The sequence below is a fragment of the Calliopsis andreniformis genome, chromosome 6, assembly GCF_051401765.1.
Source record: "Calliopsis andreniformis isolate RMS-2024a chromosome 6, iyCalAndr_principal, whole genome shotgun sequence".
In the NCBI taxonomy this organism is placed as follows: domain Eukaryota; kingdom Metazoa; phylum Arthropoda; class Insecta; order Hymenoptera; family Andrenidae; genus Calliopsis; species Calliopsis andreniformis.
The window spans coordinates 17,991,967-18,012,187 of NC_135067.1; the positions used below are offsets into that span (position 1 = coordinate 17,991,967).

The following is a 20,221-nucleotide window of genomic DNA, read 5'->3' on the forward strand; positions in this document are numbered from 1 at the left end:
ATTATATTATTTGTTTTTTTCTTTCACTTTGTTATCAAATAATATATGTGATTTAAGCCTGTAAGTTGAGCCTCTAATTCACTAATGAGCGTTTATCGTTGCTAAAATACAGGTAAATTCTTTACAACGCGAACATTTTACAGTTTTTACATATCATTTATCTGATAGAACACAGATACTCGAACACACATTTAAGTCAACGTCAGAGCAATCTTGAGAAACATTTTCAATATTTTCTCAGCTTTTTATATATACAATATGAAAAGTTTTACTGATATGTGTACATCAACTCACCTTGATATGCCTGTCTTAAGTTACCTGCACCAGATTACATCAAAGTTTGAATTGCACTAAAGCCTTGCAGCAGCACTTTATAACTCGCAAAAACTTGTACATCAACAATTCTCCCAATAAAAACTTTCCTTTTTAATGGATAATGATGTACTCGTGCTGTGGAGTAAGGGGATGCATAGTATCACAGTTGGCACGTGGGTGCTAGCTACCACTACTGCTTACAGGCAGTGAATGTGGAGCTCCCATCGATGTAGGAGGAGCAGTCAATGGTCCTACGAGAACATTACTAATAAAATATCTACAATTATTAGTAACATAATCTCCAGTAATATTTAATAATTACCAGTCACGTTAGGTGAAGATTCAGAAACGGGTAATGGACTAACCAGGCTGTTAGCACTCATTGGCGTTGAGTTAGCTTTCAATTTTTGCCTGACTTCTCTGATCTTTAATTGTAAACTTGTCTTATTAGGAAATATATCCGAGTGTTTAGCTTGAAATGTGGTGGTAGCTTGAGTCGAAGGAAAATAACCATGTTCTTGAAACAATTGCATGACAAGATGTCGACGTTGCTCTAACATTTTTCTATGGCCGCGTTCGTTATCGCTTCTACCGATACCAACTGAGTTTCCACCGCCTCCTCCAGGGGTCTTTGGTGTTCTAGGAGAACTGGCATCGACATCTCCTACTAGTTCACTGTTAGCTCTGTATGCATCAACGTTAAAGTCTGGACCGAAAAATGTATTTCCCGTCAACTTGACACTCGAGGTTGATTTTGGTGTAGCAGACACTGATGTATCAGATTCAATGTCGTCCTCATTCACTATTAAAAAAAGATAACATTTTTGGTCAAACAGAAGAAGAAATTTAAAAAATATATGTTTTTAGTAATTATTAAACTAATTACTTGTAGGCCTATGAGGTCCTTGTGCAGATTTTTTCCGATAAGTTTGCATTTGCACCGATGATTGCAAATTTGACGAATGTAAGCCAGATGTTACCACTGATCCATGACCAGACGAACCTGCTGTATTTATGGTGATTGCACTTGGACTTTGTATGTCTTCTGGTTTGAATTCCGGTAAGGACGAGAATTTTTCTTGGAAATTGACTTGTTCGAGAACTCTGCAATTTGTTCTTAATTAATACACAAGCTGGAGTATTTAGAAATAATCACAAATTGAAAGTAGTGGTTTAATTACCTGTCCATTCCATCTTCAACATTTTTCTTGAAGAAGGATCCTTTTTTGGTGGATGGTGAAGGCGAAGCATGAGATTCGGAGAAATTTTGTTGTTGCTGCATCTGGTCTGTTCCTTGAGATGGATTCGTTTGTTGACGATTGTCACAATACGGAGACGTCAAAGGCCCATGGTCTCCTGCATTCGATGTGGGAGGCATTGCTATACACGAAATATAAGATGCATATTAAGTTACTTGTAAAAACCAGTTATATTAAAACAAAAGTTATGTTAAGCATACCCATTGATTGTCTCCTTTGTAATGGTGCTCGACCAAGTTGTGCTGGAGTTGGAGCAAGCATAAAAGGGCCTTTACTCGGACCTATATCGTTATTTTGGCCTTCATCCATGGAATATGACTTATTTGTAGACATTTCAGTACTACCATGATTGCTAAGAGGTGTGTGAGGAGTATGTGGCGTAGATGGCTGTTTATGTTTATCATTTGTAGCGGGCAAAAGAATATTTACTGTATCCTTTCTTTCTTGGTCAGGTTTAACATTAGTTACTAGAAAAAGAAAACAGATCGATTTCTAGTTTCGTTATCTAGAAAATTTATATTGTAAAAACTACAAGAATACTCCACAATTACTTAGTACACCAACTCTAACTCACCATAAAACTGAGCATGATTGGTTCCTACTTGATTCTCATTTTTCTCAGGTTCTGCAAGACGTGCTATCGGATGACCAATTCCTCGATAAGTCGACGTAGTGGAGGTCGTCGAAACCGAGTAAGGCTTGCTTACGATAACACTTTGAGTTTCCATTTTATTTCCGGAAACTAAACCTTGTGAAGATATGTTGCGGTTGCCAGCATCTGCACCTATAAATAACATGTTTTTACTCATAAAATAGTATTATCTTTTAACTGCCTTTTGATTGCTCTGTTTTACAATACATGAAAATCACGTAATATTAGAAACAATTATTGTTTGTACCAACTTACCAGAAATAGGTATAGGAAAACCATACATCCGGGGATGTGGCGCTGTTGGACCAAGGTACTGCGATCCCTGCTGCGGTTTGGAAACAGCCACCAAATCGTTATCGAGCAATGTTAGAGTGAACGATGGTTGATAAGGGACAGCTGAAGTAAGGGGGCGAAGAATAGTGCCTAAGGACTGCAACGGCTGCTGTTGTTTAAACAGAGCCATCATGGATTTTCACCCAAACTGTGAGTATTGTTAAATTCGTAACATAATCGCTGAGTTTATTCGCATGTGTTTACGTGTAACCATTTTAGAAGAAATGTAAGAGTCCAGTGCTCCCTCAATTCAGGCTTTAATATACGTATATACAAAGAAAGAAAAAAAAGAAGAGAAAGATTTTAATATGTCAATAAGTTACGTAGGCACGTGCCACGTGCGAATAGCACTCGAACATTATTATTAATCAAAATTATAGTAACTATTCATACCTTACTCTCAAACAGTCATAAAAAGCAATTACATACTAATTTTTGTAAAACTAAAAACTGAGAAATGATGAAAGAAATAAGGCTCAAATCATAATGAAATCTTTCTTTAGTATAGCGTAAATACATTTTCAGTAATCTTTCCTTCAATTAATGTATATTAAATCGTATAGTATTCACACATGCCTGAACAAAAAGGGATTTCTTAAAAAGGAATCAACCAAGAAAACGAATCAATGCGCCATTCAATCATATCATTCAATGTCGTTTACATTTCCACCTCATACTGGTCGTTTTCGGTATGTATGTTACTATGAAATATTGTATCGATTATCCATTTACACTTACAGAATGTAACACTGGGGCAGCTGTAAACTTAGGCATATTTCTTCCGTTTTCATGGATGCTTGCTACCAGATTGCTCATGCTGCTGTATTGAGCACTGTACTGTTGATCATTCTTTACTGGTTCTGGCTTAATAACTTTTGGAGATATTGGCATGGTTATGAATGCTCCGCCGGTTGGTTGGAAACCTGACACTCCAGTGGGATTGACGGGACTGTGATAAGGATACGTGCTTGATAAAACGGACACAGTTCCTCCTTTATCCATGGAAGTATGATGGTATTTCGTCGTCGGTTCTATACCTGTTGAAGGTATTCGTGCTAGACAAACGGAGAAAGACTTTATCATAGTATACTATGTCACTAAACATAATTTTCGATCAAGTGTAGGAACAAACCTTTTATAGGTTTAGGCCTACAAGTAACTTCCTGCTTCACATTCATCGCTTCCCTCTTTTGACCACTCACAGGCGAAAATCGTGATTGCGAATAACATTTCTTCTCATTGTCCTCATCTTGTACATCATTATCACTATCTGTTAACTTATCTTTGCACTTCAAATCTATTTCAGGTTGTGGATCCTCGCAAATTACCATCTGATCGTCATCCGATACATTACCATCTTCATCTTGTTTTAAGTCAGATTCAGTATTTTCGACTGGTACAGGCATTTCCATTATCCGACGTGTCTCCGACTAATTAATAATGACAGTACAAAAGTTTACATGTTAGTCATTGCAATTGGAGGTTGCATACCATCGGTAGACTGCGAATTTTCATGCTATTTCACATTTTTCTGAACATTTACGCTGTATTTTTCATATTTTTTTAAATGCATAAAAATCGGCAGTCTATCAGTAATTAAAAGAAATTTTTACCTCCATCTTAAGGCCTTCATTGTAGACTTTAATAACGGGAACAGTAATTTCGTCGGTAGCTCTTGGCGTTAATGGTACGTCGTCTATCGGTGGTCCCATGTCTGTGTCTTCTCCTGTACTGTTCAATTTCCCCCGAGATTCACTGCCTTTAAAGCTCGTCGTCGAAGATTTCCGCCTATCTTTGTTACACCACTTCCAATCTGGATGTGCTTTGAAATGCGCTTCCTTCACTTCTAACGCAAGATCGTGATACTTTTGCTTCTCTTCTGGACCTAAGGCATACCACCACTCTCCTAATATCTTGGACACTGTACGATTATCCTGATTCGGATGTCTCTGATGCACCACCGCACGATGTCGTTTCGAAAAAATCATAAATGCGTTCATCGGTCGACGTATTCTATTATCCTTCGTCTGTAAAATTACACAAAATAGAATATTTTTTCTTAATTATTTTTTTAAGTGCTACATTAATTTTTACAATGATCCAAACTTACTTTAAGCGGACTCTGAGGCTCTTTGGAATGCAATGCACTAAGGGACTGACTGCGTCTTTTATTAGCATTAGCCTCAACTTCTGCGGGTGTTGTCGGTTCCGTTTCAAAGACATCGTCATCCTCCTCTTCAGCAGGTGTGATAGGATCTGGACCTGGACCAGGCCCGTCTTCACCAGGTGTGCTCATGCTTATCGGAATAGGAGGCGCGCTCAAAGGCGGACTTAACGCTGATGGCGGAGGACTCACTTCTGGCTGATCCAGTACTGTCGTCTGCCAGGAAAAAGCTGCAATGAAATTCGTGGGTTAGTTGCGATGACTGTGGTTAGTAAAATGACTATGGAAATAGCAGTCATTAAAGTAACATCCTCATCATTTATTCAGTTAAAGTCGCTGCTATAACCATCTAGAAGTGTGTTAATGCGTACGATAGAAACAGCATTATGAATTGAATAGATGAAGTAATTAATATTACAAAATATACATTGTAAATGTTAACATGAATTTCCGTATAGTTTGAATGAAATATAAATGGTAAATTGTTCATTCATCGGTGAATTATAATATTAGAGTAACAAATCACTGAAATCACCCTTCCCCAACATTAAAGTAACATTAAACATTAATATGATTTGTATTTTAATTAAAGTATGATGATATGAAACATATAATTGAATATATGAGCAAAAACTTGATTAGTTGCATTTGTTATAAAATAGACAATGGTACATTCTGTACGTTTCGTAAATATTCCACTTAAAATAAATTAAATGAAGTTGCTTTATGAAGTTATAAAAGTACAAAATCACTAAAATGTACATCATAAATATATTTTATATAGATTTAATTACTATATTGTGTGGTTTACACCGACTGACATTCGATAATCTTTAATAAGCATAAAAGATAAATATATGCGAAATAAGTAGACTACGTTACTGATACATTATAAAGAAATATATCCCCATAGCTATTAAGCAATTATTCTATTTTATAAAATATACATGAGGAAAATATGCTAAATATAATAATAGTATGTCAGTGTTAAAATTATGTGCTTGATGTACGTTTAATGTGAATATCTATATAGATTTACTTATTTACTGCAGTTAAGACACATTCACTTAAAAAGACATATTCACTTAAAAAATATAAAACATTCCTACATACATATTTATGTACCATTGGCAATGTACTTTACAACAAACATGAAAACAGTCATACATTTTGTTTGGCAGTGAGAACTCAAACCTTTTTTCCAGTTGCGCACTGCATTGTTCAGTAATGATGGGGGATGGGGCTGGTATGCAGGAGGAACATCATGGCTGCCATCTGTGAAAGCCTTACCGTTTAGTCAAATTCACTGGTATTACGATGACATTAATGCAAAATGATGAGATTAAATAAAAGGTAAATTTAATTTAACCATCCCATGAAATAAATCCATTTAACATAATATAAATTCTTTCGTTAATCTCTAACACCAAAGTCCACGATAAAACATGAAAATTAGCAATTTAAATAGTTACACTGAATGTAACGATAGTTTATATCAAAATATTTTATACAAGTTATTACGCATAAATCTATATGTAAATGTTTAACTACACAAAAATAAATAGGATGTGATGAAAAGAGGAGTATGTGATATAGACTTCAAACATACACAAAACTCCGTTGTTTTTTGAGTTCTCTTCTCTAGGAGGTTGAGTTTTCGAAATCTGTACCAAATGTCCAGGTTGAACGATCACGTGTTGGAAGACACTTGTTGGAGTAGGTGGATTCGAAGCCTCTGTGGTAGTTGTCATCACGACGCTGGTGGGTGGTGGTTGATTTCTTTGCATATCCATATGCGCGGACCCATGAGCCACTTTAGTTGCCTGTTAACAATGTTACATTATGACATTTATTTAGGCTGTCGAATATTATAATATTCAATCTTAAAGAATTGAATTGAAAATACTTACTTGCTGTAAAACGGACAATTTATCAATATGGACGGATGAAACAGCAGGTGACTGTGGAGGCTGACATTGCGTTTGATGTAGCGATGTTGGAAGCTGACCTAAAGGATTCATCAATCCTGGTCTGTATTTGTCGTCCTGATTAGTTATATGACCTGCTGTAGACACGTCCATACTATTTTTTATCACAAAATACTTTTTTTCGTGCTGATGCTGCATCACATAAATCGGTTGGTTCTGCGTTTGTGGTTGCGCATAATCAACTGGCTGTTCCAGCGGTTTATGCAACAGAGTTAAATTCTGTGGCGCTGGCGCAGACAGTGACATGTGTGGCGAGTGAGGCGGTTTTAATATTTGCGGATTCTGTTCAGGAATTTCAGAATGATTCGAAAAGCCATTGTTCGTCGTGAGCGCGTGCTGAAGTATTATGCCTTGCTGTTGTTGAGCTATCGTTGTCACAACCGAGGGATGTCGTGGCGGTGGGCTTTGCTCCGACCATGACAAGGTTAAATTAGGTCCAGGTATGCCGCGACTCACGGGAGAGATTCTTATCACACTGGTTCCTATACTAGCGGGAACAGGGGCTGTCGGTGCTGGTCGATTTGATCTAACCACCCGATTAGGTTCAGGCTTTATCACCTGTTGTTGGTACTGAGTAAGAAAAGTGGATTGAGTGGGTGAATGCTTCCATTTCGCGCCAGGCGAAATCAATGGAGTTGCAGGATGAGCGGGGCTCGAAATAGGCATAAACACGTTCTGGTTCAAACCCAATGGCGGAACTGGGGATTGGTTGATACAAGGAGATATGGAAGATTGTCCTGTTGGTGATGAGAAAGCTGGTGTGGCTGATCGCGAACTTCCCAAAGACACTAGAATCAAATGCACAATTTGTTAATAAGTTTATAAGAATTGTTTTAATGTTACACGGTAGAAAACTTACCAAGCATATTCGCAGCTTCAGTTTCATCTTGATCAAATCGTCCAGCAATTCTTCTGTCTCCATAATTCGGAGAAGTATCAGAATCTCTTGACGTTTCCTCGCCATCCATTTTACTGTTGTAGAAACCAACATTGTTGTATATTTTATTGATAATCTCTTTTTCTTAAATAATGCAGATATTCTTACCCAGGAAACGTGTTTGTTGGGCCTCTAAGAATCGATCCTTTCAAACTAAGATGGCGAGAACAATATCCTCTGCGCTGACTTTCTTTGGAACATCCTTCCTTGCTACAGAGTCGACGCCATTGTTTACCATTGAATTTTTTCCTAACTCCACTTGGTGTAGCCACTACGTCACCTTTTTTATATCTATGTGGCGTTGCCGCCTGAGATCTATTTCGCATTGAATAAATGATACATGCACTTTTAGTACCTTTTAAAATTGAAATTAATATGCATATAGAAGTTAATAATAGTTTTACCTGGGCGTGGCTGCTTGAGAACGAGGAGTTATACTGCGTTGTTCAACTAAACTACTAGTACTTCCCCGACTTTGCATGCTGCTCCTTTTACTGCTTCCTGACAATTTTGCATCTGTCAGTTAAATACATCTGAATTACTATACTATATTACTATCATTAATATCTTACTATTTTACTACAGAGTGTTCCAGTTTACTTCATCAACAAATCAATGTGCCTTATTTCTAGTATTGAAAAAAAAATATTTTTCATAAAAGCTATAATTTTAAATCATTATTCAGATGGAAGGAAGTCGTAGATAAGTTTGATAAGGTTTGACAGAAGGCTCTGATTTCCCTGTTTTAAATATTCTGTGGTGTAGAAATTTGTTTATGCAGCAAAATTTTATCTAACCTGCATCCGAAGGGAATGTAATATCTTCCCTATCTAAGTCATCTTCGCTTTCTAAATCATCGTACGGTCGACTTCCGTTGCTTAATGCTGTGCTGGTAGGATGTGCAGTGGTGCCTAAGGTCATGAGAGGACTAGTACCAGTCGTTCTGTAGTAACCACCTGTATCGCTATGAATTGACGGATGAGATGGATGAGTAGTGTGATGGATTTGCAAAATTGGCACTGCTGTTGGAGCTTCTGAAGAGTTTCGATAGCCATGATCTGGAAGTCAAAGAACAGTAGCTATAAATTAGTAAATAAAAATATAAATTAGTAAAACAGATCAACTCATTGTTAATATAATTCTTATAAATCTTTATCAAATATGTGCTTTTTCTAATTACATTTCGTGTTATATATCTGCTCACAAAAAGAGTTAATTGTTATAATACGACTATAGACTTAAACATACCAATTCCTTCGACCCTCGAAGAATCACAGTCTTCCAATCCCTCCTCCAGTTCATCCCACCATGGAGGCTGCACTAACCGAATATCCGCACGTTTCACAACATAACTATCACTCTGATCATCCTCCCTCGGTATTTTAACAACAAAACGCTTAGGCTTCGTTAAAATCTTGCACACCGTCCCCTTTACAAACACTTTATCAATGTGATTGTTTGACGTTGGACACCTGATGCAAACTTTCGCGTCTAAAGTCACCTGCCCTACGGACGGGCTAGCGTCGCCTATCACATCGTACCTTCCCGCGCCCAAAACGTCAGTATAACGCACTAGCTTTCTCTCCCCGTCGAATTCTATGTAAATCTCTCCTTGAACAACATTACGAATAACACCCGGATAATAATATGAATCCCTTAAAGCTAACACTCTGTGGTCGCGCCACTCACTGAGATCAATAGCAACAGTAGCAGGCCGAGGACGAGAACGTAAAGGTTCATCCCGAATAGAGTAATCCACTGCTGTACTTTGAGGTGGTAAAACTACCACCGAATGTGCCGGAGATACCTGAAAAATAATTACACACTATTAGTCAAGTACCTTATACATGAGCATTACATTATACTTTTTAATGCTTCACTGACGTACGATACGAGGAACTTAAAACTGAACTTAGGAGTGAATTAACATCGCTTCTGAATGGACTGTAAACATGGTAATATTTTCTAATGCTCCACTAGAAATCTAAAAATCTCTGGTGACATTGATGGCTTTAAAGATCCTCGTAGTATCATTCACGTATATTGATGATTCAAGACGTACTTGATAATCGGATTCTTGGTGTTGTGGAGATTGCCGAGTTGCTAGGGTTGATTGCTGAACTAAACCTGATTGACCGAGTGATATATTCGGCGCCCGTATATTCACCATATTGTTTATATTGCTTGTTACATTGCTGGTTTTGTCCATCTCCTCGAGCTCCGATGGATCAAACTTTCGTTTCTTTGGAAGTTTCTTAGCGCTGATCGTTGGATCGGACAGATCCCGCTGTGGAGGTGCCGGCGGCGGGGGTGGTTGTTCCGGAATAGATTTTTCTTCGATCGAAGTGCCGCCACCACCCCCGCCTGCCCCATATTGTCCGCCTCCGAGGGGATCCCGTTTCTCATGCATCTCTGAATGAGCAGTCAGCATTTTGGCCACCTCACGCTGCTCTGTAACAATTAAGAATATCATTATTACTATTCTCACCCTTGCCACGAGAACGCAAGTTTTCATTTATAGTTTTAATTCTGAATATATTTAGGGGTGAATCAACATGTTCGTGAAATACAAAGATTATATTAAAAAGAAAGATTTTAATATTACTCTTCCTGTTTAATTCATTTTCCCTTTCTTAAATCCGGTAAAAAATAGTTCTTGTCAATGATTCACAACTGTGAATGTGCAATAAACGAATAAAGAAGGAGAACGATTCTCGACTCTTTTCCTAAAATATTTAATAAAGAAGTCTATTTCTGAGGGTTGTGCTCTAATCGATTCGAAACTTTTGCGAGCGAAAGAACAAAGAAGATAAGGGGTGAAAGAACCCTGGAGGTTTGATATAATCTGTAATATACGAAAGAATGAAAAAAGAAATGTACGAAAGAAGGAAGGTGAATGAACTCCTCGTACGCCAGGTGTGAATGATAAATGATTAGGATAGAGTGCCTGTTTGGGACACGAGGATTAGTTTCAAGCAAAGTATGTGTATGAATAGATTCCAGAGCAGATAGGTAGTAAAACCGTGCATAATTGGTTTGAAGTTTCATAGGATTATGAACTATGTAATAAAGTACTATAAAGATACTGTAGGAAAACTATAGTAAATTATTCAGCGAATACCTTTTTTAAGTGTCGTGCAATGTACAGCTATACTCTGTTCACAATTGTAGGAAAAGTATCGCGTGGTATTATCACAAATGCATCATCGGTCTGATCAATTGCATGCAATCGATAGCAACTAGGATTAGTCCTACGCGCTTTCAACTGCATGTAATTATGTATGTAGTCACATCGATGATGCGTTTATGGCAGAACAGCACGATACCTCTGCCTGTATTATTTGCTTTAATACCTAATGATTATCGTGAACGTGCATTCTCTATACTCCACGGCAATCACAGATAAATTGTATTAACCAGTAGCCTTGACTCAAGCTAGGAAAAATACGCGTTTGTGGAACGGGTGCTTCGAGAACCTGCTTTCAGGGTCACGCTCATTGAAGTCTATTATCTTTCTTGGAAGAAGTTTGAAGTCAAAGGTAAATATTGAATCACATGCAAAATTGATCCTCGCTATGCTATATCGAAATCGCCTATGAATGGGTTGCCCAGCTCACCTGTACTAGGCACTATTCGAGCAAACCTACTGTCAGGTGTCGTGGGTGACAGAAATACAATGTAAAGTGTTTCAGAGACATTTCTCCCAGCCGAGTAAAATGGACTTAAAAATATCTTACCACGACTGTGCAGGCAATCTAGAGGAATTCAGTCGAATCAATGCGACTGGTCACGCATAGATGATGTCAATAGAACACGATATTTTTGCATGCCATTTACAAAGATGAAACAAAGTAATTTATTCTAATTCTAGCAGGCTGTAGTTTGAACTCTTTTGATAAGACAGTGATTAGTCACGAAACTTTATGGCTGAGTATAATAGTACGTCAAACTGCATTGACCAATTATCGCATTTTAATGCTACGTCAATGGACAGACAAATGTAATGATATCGTGCGTGAAAGAAAATGTAGTGAGTAAGAGAACTGAATTGAAATCCACGTAATGGCTGAAGTATTGCAGAGAATATTTTATAAAGTGCTATAAAGTGTAGTTTTTTGAAATTTTCTACAGAGATTTTTTAGGATATAGAATGTATTTAAAAATCTGTTGACTGAATTTAATTACTCTAAAAAAGTATACTGCACACTGTTCTATTACTAGGACCATTGCCTGGGCTGAAATATCAATTTCTGTTCTACTGTATCTTTATTGTTACTGCATCCAGCAAGCTCAATTTGGATACAAAAAATTGAAGAGCTCATAATAAAGCCAACCCCTGCTAATTTTTGTCTTTTTTTACCTCTTCATAAAAATATTCTAACATTCCCGAAACATTCAAGTCCCTATTCTATTTCGTTATTATTTCTTCAATTGAATCGGTAAGCTGAAGAACAAAAACCACACCTTTCAACGTGTAGTTCCAAGCATTTTACACGCAATTTTGAGATTATTTGGAAGTGATTAATTTTAGACTTGCAGTATTCTTCAACTCACCGATTAAAACGATGTGTAGCTATACGACTTTATAGAGAAAGAAAGGGTTAATCGAGTATCCACTGTATATACTTACAGTCTGTACAGTCGAGAGGAGGCTGTGTGCTGAAATGTGGCGAGCTGAAGCTGGGAGGGTGGTGACACCGGCTGGGTGCATACCTCAGCACCCGGCTGTCGGGGACAGGATGCGTCGAGTCTGGGCTCTCTCGTCTTTGTCTCTCTTGCGACGGGGTTGCTGTTCCCTCTCCCAACTCCAATTCTTCTTCCCAGCCCCAACTGCCGAGCATCCTCCTCCGAAAATTCTCCTCTCAGGCGAACACTTTTCCCTTCTTTCTTAATTGCCTTGTACCTCTAGTCAATGTCCTGCAACAACAGAAACGTGTTTCGGTCACGGTTCACCCAAGGGCTGCCTTTTCTGCGAATTCCCGATTCTCACGAACGACCTGGCCCGCTCATTACGCGAGCTTCTTAGCGGGAATTCTATCGCCTCTGTCCCTTACTTTTCGATCGCTTTATTCTTAGTCCCTTCGATCGGGTATCGGTTACCCTTATCGTCGACGAAACACGATAGTCCCCAGAAGTATGGGAGGACCGGTTGGCCCAGCGTTCTTTTGCTGCGCTAATGGCTGAGCATTGTTTCAATTTTAAATTACTCCTTCGTTTGGATTTGTGAAGCGAATGGTACTTTCTTGTGCTAACAATTTTCTGTGATTAGTGGGATCGATACGGAGTCATTCATTTTGTGACGCTTTAACGAGGAGGGATGATTCTAACTGCGGTTCTCTTGCATCAGAATAATGGTTGCTTGATATATTCGCTACTATAGTAGAGGGAAAAAATCCTCAGCATACCACGTTTTTTTTTTTTTTTTTGGTTTTTTTTTATGCGGGAATGCAGACTTCCATTTATTAAAACATAAAAGGTAGACTTCATTTGCTTCTACGATCATGAGATAGAAAATTGTTACTTTCACATATGCAGTGTATGAATAATGTAACAAATATTAATTAAAACCCGTGTGTCATGCAAGTTTTCGTATCTACGACACTATTTCTTTTATGTTCTTATTCAAAAATTTTTTGTTCTACGTTTAATAACTAGATATTGACTTCGGGAATAGGTATAAAAGCTCTTAAAATAGAACTTTGTAGAACAGTTCAATCGTTACACTTAATTTGGGAATAACTGACAACTGATAATTGATATTCAAAGTGAAATATTTCCATCGAAATATGAGTATTTCAGCTCCGTTATGGAGTAATTAAAAAGAATTACAGAAAAATCGCCCTGGAACTGTAAAATGTATCTCGACCCCTCCCTCTTTTTAATCAATGGCTTGTAGAGTCAATCATCGTCATCACCATCATCGCGCGTGCGTATGAGAGTAATGAATCGCTGCAAATTAAAAACCGGTTCGCAAGGGCGAGCCGCGCCAAAAACAAACGAAATTTACTCGTCGAACAATCGATGAGTCGATTCGATGCGTCGAACAAGGACACGCGGTCGAGAGGTATTCAATTTGTATAATCAAATTTTACGCGTGCCGTTACAAAACGGCCGCGGAGATTATGAAACAACTGTTGATCGCATTCTTCGTAAATGTTTTTACAACTTCCTTTTCACGTCTGACTAATAAAATAGAGGAAACAAAGTGCCAAAAATAAGAAAAGAAATTTCGTAATTTATACTACACAGATCATTATGCATTATTATTGCAGTATGCCAAAAAGAACAGAAACCACACAATACGCAAAAATATGCAAAATATCAAAAGTTAAATATTTGATAGTATTTGAAGTATATCTTCTAAATCAGTCTGTGAAGATAGATTTACATAAGCATTCACAGTCCAGTTACAAAATCTCACAGATTCTGAAATCCATTCACAGATTACGATTATATTGCATACACTGTTTAATAATTTATGCCGTTGTGTATGCAACTTATTTGCAATTGCGTTATCGTATACACGTATCTATAGTCTGTAACACGTAATGAGCGATACAGTCATTATTTGTTATAATCAGATAATTCGTTACGAGGCCTGCGATTAGTTAAAATTAAGTCGTCTCATAAATTTGTCTTGCCACTGATACTCAGAAAAACAGAAGCTCTAAGAAGTACTAGAGCTAGCGATGAACTTACAACATGTAAATACTGAAACACAATGTAACTTTCTGTTTCCAATTTAACATGCAATCATTGCAGAAATTCCCTAACCATATCTCTTAACCATATTCGCCGCCTATAGGCGTTCAACGCACGAGGATAACCGATCACCTACACGCGTGCGTCCAAGGCACTCGCGAGGTCAATAAACTACAAATACCAATAAAAACTCTAGAAGACTTAACGCTCTATACGACCAACATTAGATTCATTTCTGCTCCATACAAATACCAAAGATTACGCTTCACCAGAACTGTTCAATTAAGCAGCCTCGATACGATGCAGTTACACACAAATTCCCCGTCAATATTTCCCCGTCGATCAGACTCATTAACGCGCCGATACGCGACAACGTACGCGCCGGAGTAAAGAAGCCAACGAACCTCGTGCGTTAGCGCTTTAGGAGACTCAACGATAATTGCGCAAACAGAGAATCGAAACGCCAGCCACTCTGTGAAACACTGGACACCAGAAACCAAATCGCTCGCATTTTTGCCGTGACTCAGCTCCCGCTACGATCACTCGTTCAATAGATTCTTCGATACAGGCAATTATAAAGTGAAACACATTTTTTGAGGTCAACTGATGGCTATTCCACTCTGGCTACACAAAGAATGATACACAGATGAGAATTTGAAACCATAGCAACCGTAACATGGCTAATATGAGGAAACACTGTATCACCTTCTCTCGGTACGTCCTCCAGAAGTCTCTCAGAACAGCTTCGAGGCGTCGAAAAATCTCACGGACGTGTCCCCTTATGTCGACCTTCGCGATCGAACTCTCGCTGGGATCGATCGTCGGCGAAAAGCGAGGGAAAAAAAAGGAACACAGTAAGCGACACGGGGCCTCGTACACGAGCACCGATTCACGTGTGTGCCGCGTCGTGTCGAGGAGCGCGAGAGGAGATTGGCACGCGCGACATAACCTATTCAAGAGATCGGCGATCGCGCGCCACTGCGCAGGAGACACACACGTCGAGTTTCTTTCGGAGGCGCGGCGAGAGAAACGATCGGCTCTCGGTCGGCTCTCACTTCCGTGCCAGCACCGACGAAGATTCCAGGGGCGACTAACGCGAGTAAGTCAACAGGCACTTAGTTGCCGCCGCCGCCGCCACCGACGCCAACACGAATCACGCACTGAGAAACGAGAGGTGCCGGAGCGCGCACGCACACGGGTCACGGGAGACAGTTTCCTTGATGAGTCGCTCACAGGTTAAAGCGATTCCCTCTGCTTCTCAATTTTTTACTAAATTTTAGTACCAAACCTCTGGATTCATGCTTTATTTTTTATGCTTCAGATAAATGTGAACAGTTCTGTTTTATGGAGTTTAGTCATTCAGCAAATGAGCAAAGTGTAGAGTGAGGGAGTGAACTGAATCGGTGCTTTTAAGAAATACGATAATGTAAATTTTGACAAGATTTGGGACCCTTGGGGACTGCAGTTGCATATCTTCTGGTCTCTATTATCTTCTTCAATTGTTTACAAGTGTACGAAAGTACAGTTTTAGAGGTTTAGGTACTGGAAGAAGTCGTGGGGTAAGAACACCAGTTCTGGGACGCCCTGTATAAGAAACATACCCCTCTGCGCTCGACTGTCCCTTCTAGAGGGACACTATCGAGACAAAATCACAAATCTCCAAGTGGCGAGTTCCAAAACTTTCTAATCTCCATTAGTTGCATCTCAAACCTCACACTTGCCATCGAAACCCTTCTCGCGTCCCCCAAAACAGTTCCAAACTCGACTACTACTTACAATATCACTCCGACCCTCCTCAAACATCATGACACGTGAAACTCGCTCTGAATAATTTCCCCAGCAAATACAATTTCGCTAATAGCAAACGCAGCACTCGTAACGACGAAACACTGTCCACAGAGAGACGCCTACGCGCACGTGAGTGTCGCGCGTGTGCGTGCACAGAGAGGCGCCGAGGCGCGCAGAGCACAGAGCACACACGAAGAGGCACACGCGCAGCGGAGACGCACTCGCGAAGAAGAGAAACAAACGAGCGATGAGAGCTCGACAGGAAAGTTTCGAGGCGAGGTGAGAGACAAGGTCGATCGGAAATCGCGCACAGCGGTGGTGCGTCTACCCGAGGATCGTCGTCTCGCGGCACCGAATCATCGGGGAAACGACGACGAAGAGGAAGAGGATCGAGGGGTGGGCGAAAGGGGTGAGAGGCGTGACGCTCGCGGCGGGAGAAGGACGGCGCGCGCGTGCATCGCGTTCTTATCTCGCGGACGAGCGAGACGGTAAACAAAGGGGCCAGAGGGATAGGGGATCGAGGGGAGGGGGAGGATAAGAGAGAAAAAGAAAGAAAGAGAGAGAGAGAGAGAGATGACGTTAGAGCACGCTTCTCCGCGTCCTACCACCTTCGACGCGATCGCTGCACTGACACTGAGCCCCGAGAGTTCGCCTCGTGGCCCGGGCTCCTCCGAGGAAAACAACGCTCCCGCGGATGGTAGTGTGGGTAAAGGACTAAGGGGGAATGCACTAACCTCCGACGCTACTCCCTACCACGAGGCTGACTCACGTTGCCTGGCCTGCCTCTGCTCCGAAACACTCTCCGCCATTGTGTCGTGTCGACCGGTCGACTCTCCTTCTCCTTCTCGCACCACCTCGGCTACCTCCTCCCACGCGATCGTTTCTCTCTCTTTCTCCCACTCCCTCTTTCTCTATCGAGTCTTCGGCGAGTATCTTTCTTCGTCGGGGGCACGCTGTTGTGTTGGACGGCGTTTACAGGTACGCGAGGGTGGTCGAATGTCTACATGTGTACCCGGACGAAATTCAAAACCTGTTACGTGACGCCCCCAGAAGATGGGAAACCGTGTCCGAGCGGAGCGCCGAAATTGTAGCTTATCTTTGCTTGGATCGATTTACCTTCTAATGAAATTAATTTGGGATCTTTTTCTTACTGGATTTTGAGGAGTTGGTTCTGGGGAATTCGGTGTGGGCTGAATATACGTATTCATAATAGATATTATGTATTGAATAAATTCTTTGGTATACGTTCGGTGAGTGAATCAATGTTGCACTTAGTCGAACATAGTTTCCTATTAATGATATAGAAAAAAATGTGGAATAAAGGTTTTCCTTGAATATACTTGTTTTATAAGAAAGCTTATGGTTATTAAATAAATGTATGAATTTCTATCATGCGTATTGAATTGCAATTCATCGTTTGTGACATTTAATGATTAACAAACAAACTTGTGAAATTTGCTTATCGTTACTTATTAACATAACAAGTTAAGATGTTATCTGTATAACCATTGATAAGCATTCCAGTAAATACGACGCTTCCCATTCACGATTAGCAATAAAACGTACACTGAGGGTATTTGTACTGTTGTATCTCATTTTGAAAAGCAAAAAATTATGGAAGGTTCAATCTTTGTGATAGCAGTTTATCGTTTAATAAGAGCTTCAGTATTTTATCTTAACTACGAATCAAGCGTATCTCACCTCCCATTGTGTTTTATGCTATTATTGAGTGCTATTTTAAATGGAAGTATGCGAAGTGTATCAAGTGACAAGTAGTTTATAGCAATTAAACAAAATAAATTAGAACGATAAAAAAAATAGTTTCTACAAATTTGGTCGACTTCATTTTTTCTAAATTTTTAACTGCATGGCCCTCTAAATAATACTTAATGTAATTCATAAATCATGTTAATTAATTTTTCATCGTGTAGGTATTTCCAATATCACAAAATTTCTCTGTCTCACTCTACTCAATCAATTTCACTTCTGAGGCCCTACAACACCCATTACCAAAACTGACTACAAACGAATTAATTTCATCCACTACAAGAGCCATGCAATTACAATCTTGTCATTACTCCATTCGTGAGCGCAGTTATCAACCTCTCTCAACGAATTAATTTCTCTCATCGAACGCTGGTGCATTCCCAAATGGCGAGTCACCTCGTCTCGGTTAACAAGTTAAACAGCGGCTTTATACGGTAAACCCGCGAATTCGTGATACAGCGATGCGACGAGCGTGTCGTCGAGATTAACCTGCTACCATCAAGGTAGAAATGAGTCATCGCGCGTGAGTAATATGATAAAAGTAGGTTTCTAATTGTTGTACGGTCATGCTACTGTAAAATAGCCGCACGTATACCGTGAAACGAGTGCTTCAAATGAAATGGATGAAAACAACTTCTCGTGACGCATTAATGCAACTAAATTATTCAATCAACCGCTTCGAGGGTCGTTCTACAAATGGGAACAATTTACGAGTCGAAATAGTAAATAGTTTTACATGCAATTTTATTACATAGAAAAGTCGTATACTAGACTGTTGGACATAAAAGTGAAGTTTCTATTTAAAATACTCGACGCTGTGTAAAAAAAAAAATAATGGAAGAAAATGAATAAGTGACGAGTGATTATTATATGCAAACTGGGTATACAAATATTTGTTCAACTCCTTATATGTGAAGTCCAGGTGAGAAGGCTCTCATCGAAACGTTTTCATATCGACGTACGTCGAAAACGTGCAAATCTTTCGCTCTCTGGGCTGTATTTTCGAGGGGACGGAGCGCGAAACTAAAACAGACAGGCAGGGAACACAGCGTAAATAGCTTTTAGCCATTTCTCTTTCGGATATGCTTGTTTACGTCGATATGATAGGCGTGTCGCGTTACTAGTCACTCGATATTGTCAAAACAGGAGACTTCTTTAGTAAAGGTGACCGAGGGTCGAAGTAACCCTAATACTGATCGAAAAACATCTGGCTCCGATAATACAGGTCTAATCGAATTAGAGTGCACGACACACGAGGAGCGATGAAAAACACTTGCGATGAATTAAGTTTCCGTAATCGAATTCAAGACGTATCTTTGTTCCAAAGCATTATATCAGAGCATTCGGCCGACCTTCACGATGATAAAATAAAAAAATATTGGGTTGAGCCATGAACAAGCTTTGCTTCTTAAAATGAAATTTGTTTGTTGATAAAATGTGTTACATTAGACTTACAGTTAAATCGCATTCGCTGTCAGTATTAACAACTTATCATTTTTCAAGCAACTTGTCAATTCCACTTGCATAAAATTCTTGGGCAACTAGGTAGACCCTTCATTATAACTCACCCTAATAGAATTAATTTTCTTGAATATTTATCATGGGAGGGTATCTATCTTTTATAAGAAAATTGAAGATCAACTTAGAAAATATAGGAGAAACTTTTCCCATTTTGAGGAAAAACGATCTCCTGTCTCTTTTACGCTTTATGTGTCAGAACTTATTGTGATATAATGCTACATGCATCGTGGTATCTTTGTGAACTTATACTTTCATTGCGGTAGAATCGGGGGTAATAAGAACACGTGAGGAAACACTATTGTTTAAACACCTTGAACATCGCGGCAGAATTTAGTTATCCCCTTTTACCCGTTTACCGCAACGACTCTCTACCAGCCACAAAGGATGATTAATAAAACATTCAAACACTAGCGCCTGAACTCACGTGCTCAAATCACCTCACGTTCTTTCAATTAATTATACCTGTAGTATCATTTTCACAAATTTCAAGCTGCTGATACTAGATAAACCGAATGAGATAAACCGAAAATTAATAGAATAACTATGGTAATACGAAATTTTTAAGATGGAATAAGTAACAGAAATATACACCTGGATTAAATCGACATGAGTTTACTTTTCTGTTCTTCCAGTCTTGAACACCCAGAAGACTGAATGAAAAATACGATTAATCCCCTTTCAACCCCCTTGAATATCCAAACATCGTCCAGGTAGAAAGTATTCGATTTCGTACGGACACGTTGCGTAATCCTTTATCGCGGAGCGTTACGTGCCCGAGCATTTCGGTGATAATGA

At 39.3% G+C, this 20,221-nt stretch overlaps 1 protein-coding gene across 7 annotated transcripts; it reads right to left on the bottom strand.

Moving 5' to 3' along the window:
* Positions 1-230: 230 nt before the first annotated feature.
* On the bottom strand, positions 231-12,402 carry Cic (Putative transcription factor capicua). 7 transcript variants are annotated; one of them, XM_076381571.1, is made up of 21 exons: positions 12,279-12,402; positions 9,711-10,099; positions 8,897-9,455; positions 8,446-8,706; positions 8,053-8,164; positions 7,757-7,963; positions 7,571-7,683; positions 6,634-7,499; positions 6,333-6,546; positions 5,918-5,998; positions 4,670-4,953; positions 4,173-4,586; positions 3,692-3,989; positions 3,298-3,614; positions 2,482-2,548; positions 2,149-2,358; positions 1,775-2,041; positions 1,497-1,695; positions 1,202-1,419; positions 638-1,117; positions 231-566 (listed from the first exon to the last, which is right to left on the bottom strand). In XM_076381571.1, exons 2-21 carry the CDS (start codon positions 10,077-10,079, stop codon positions 496-498), a joined length of 5,607 nt encoding a protein of 1,868 aa, XP_076237686.1. In that variant the 5' UTR covers positions 10,080-10,099; positions 12,279-12,402; the 3' UTR covers positions 231-495. The 7 variants fall into 7 exon arrangements, with proteins under 7 accessions (XP_076237686.1, XP_076237685.1, XP_076237682.1 ...); XM_076381570.1 differs by having other exon boundaries at positions 2,482-2,551; XM_076381567.1 differs by having other exon boundaries at positions 2,482-2,656.
* Positions 12,403-20,221: the final 7,819 nt, after the last annotated feature.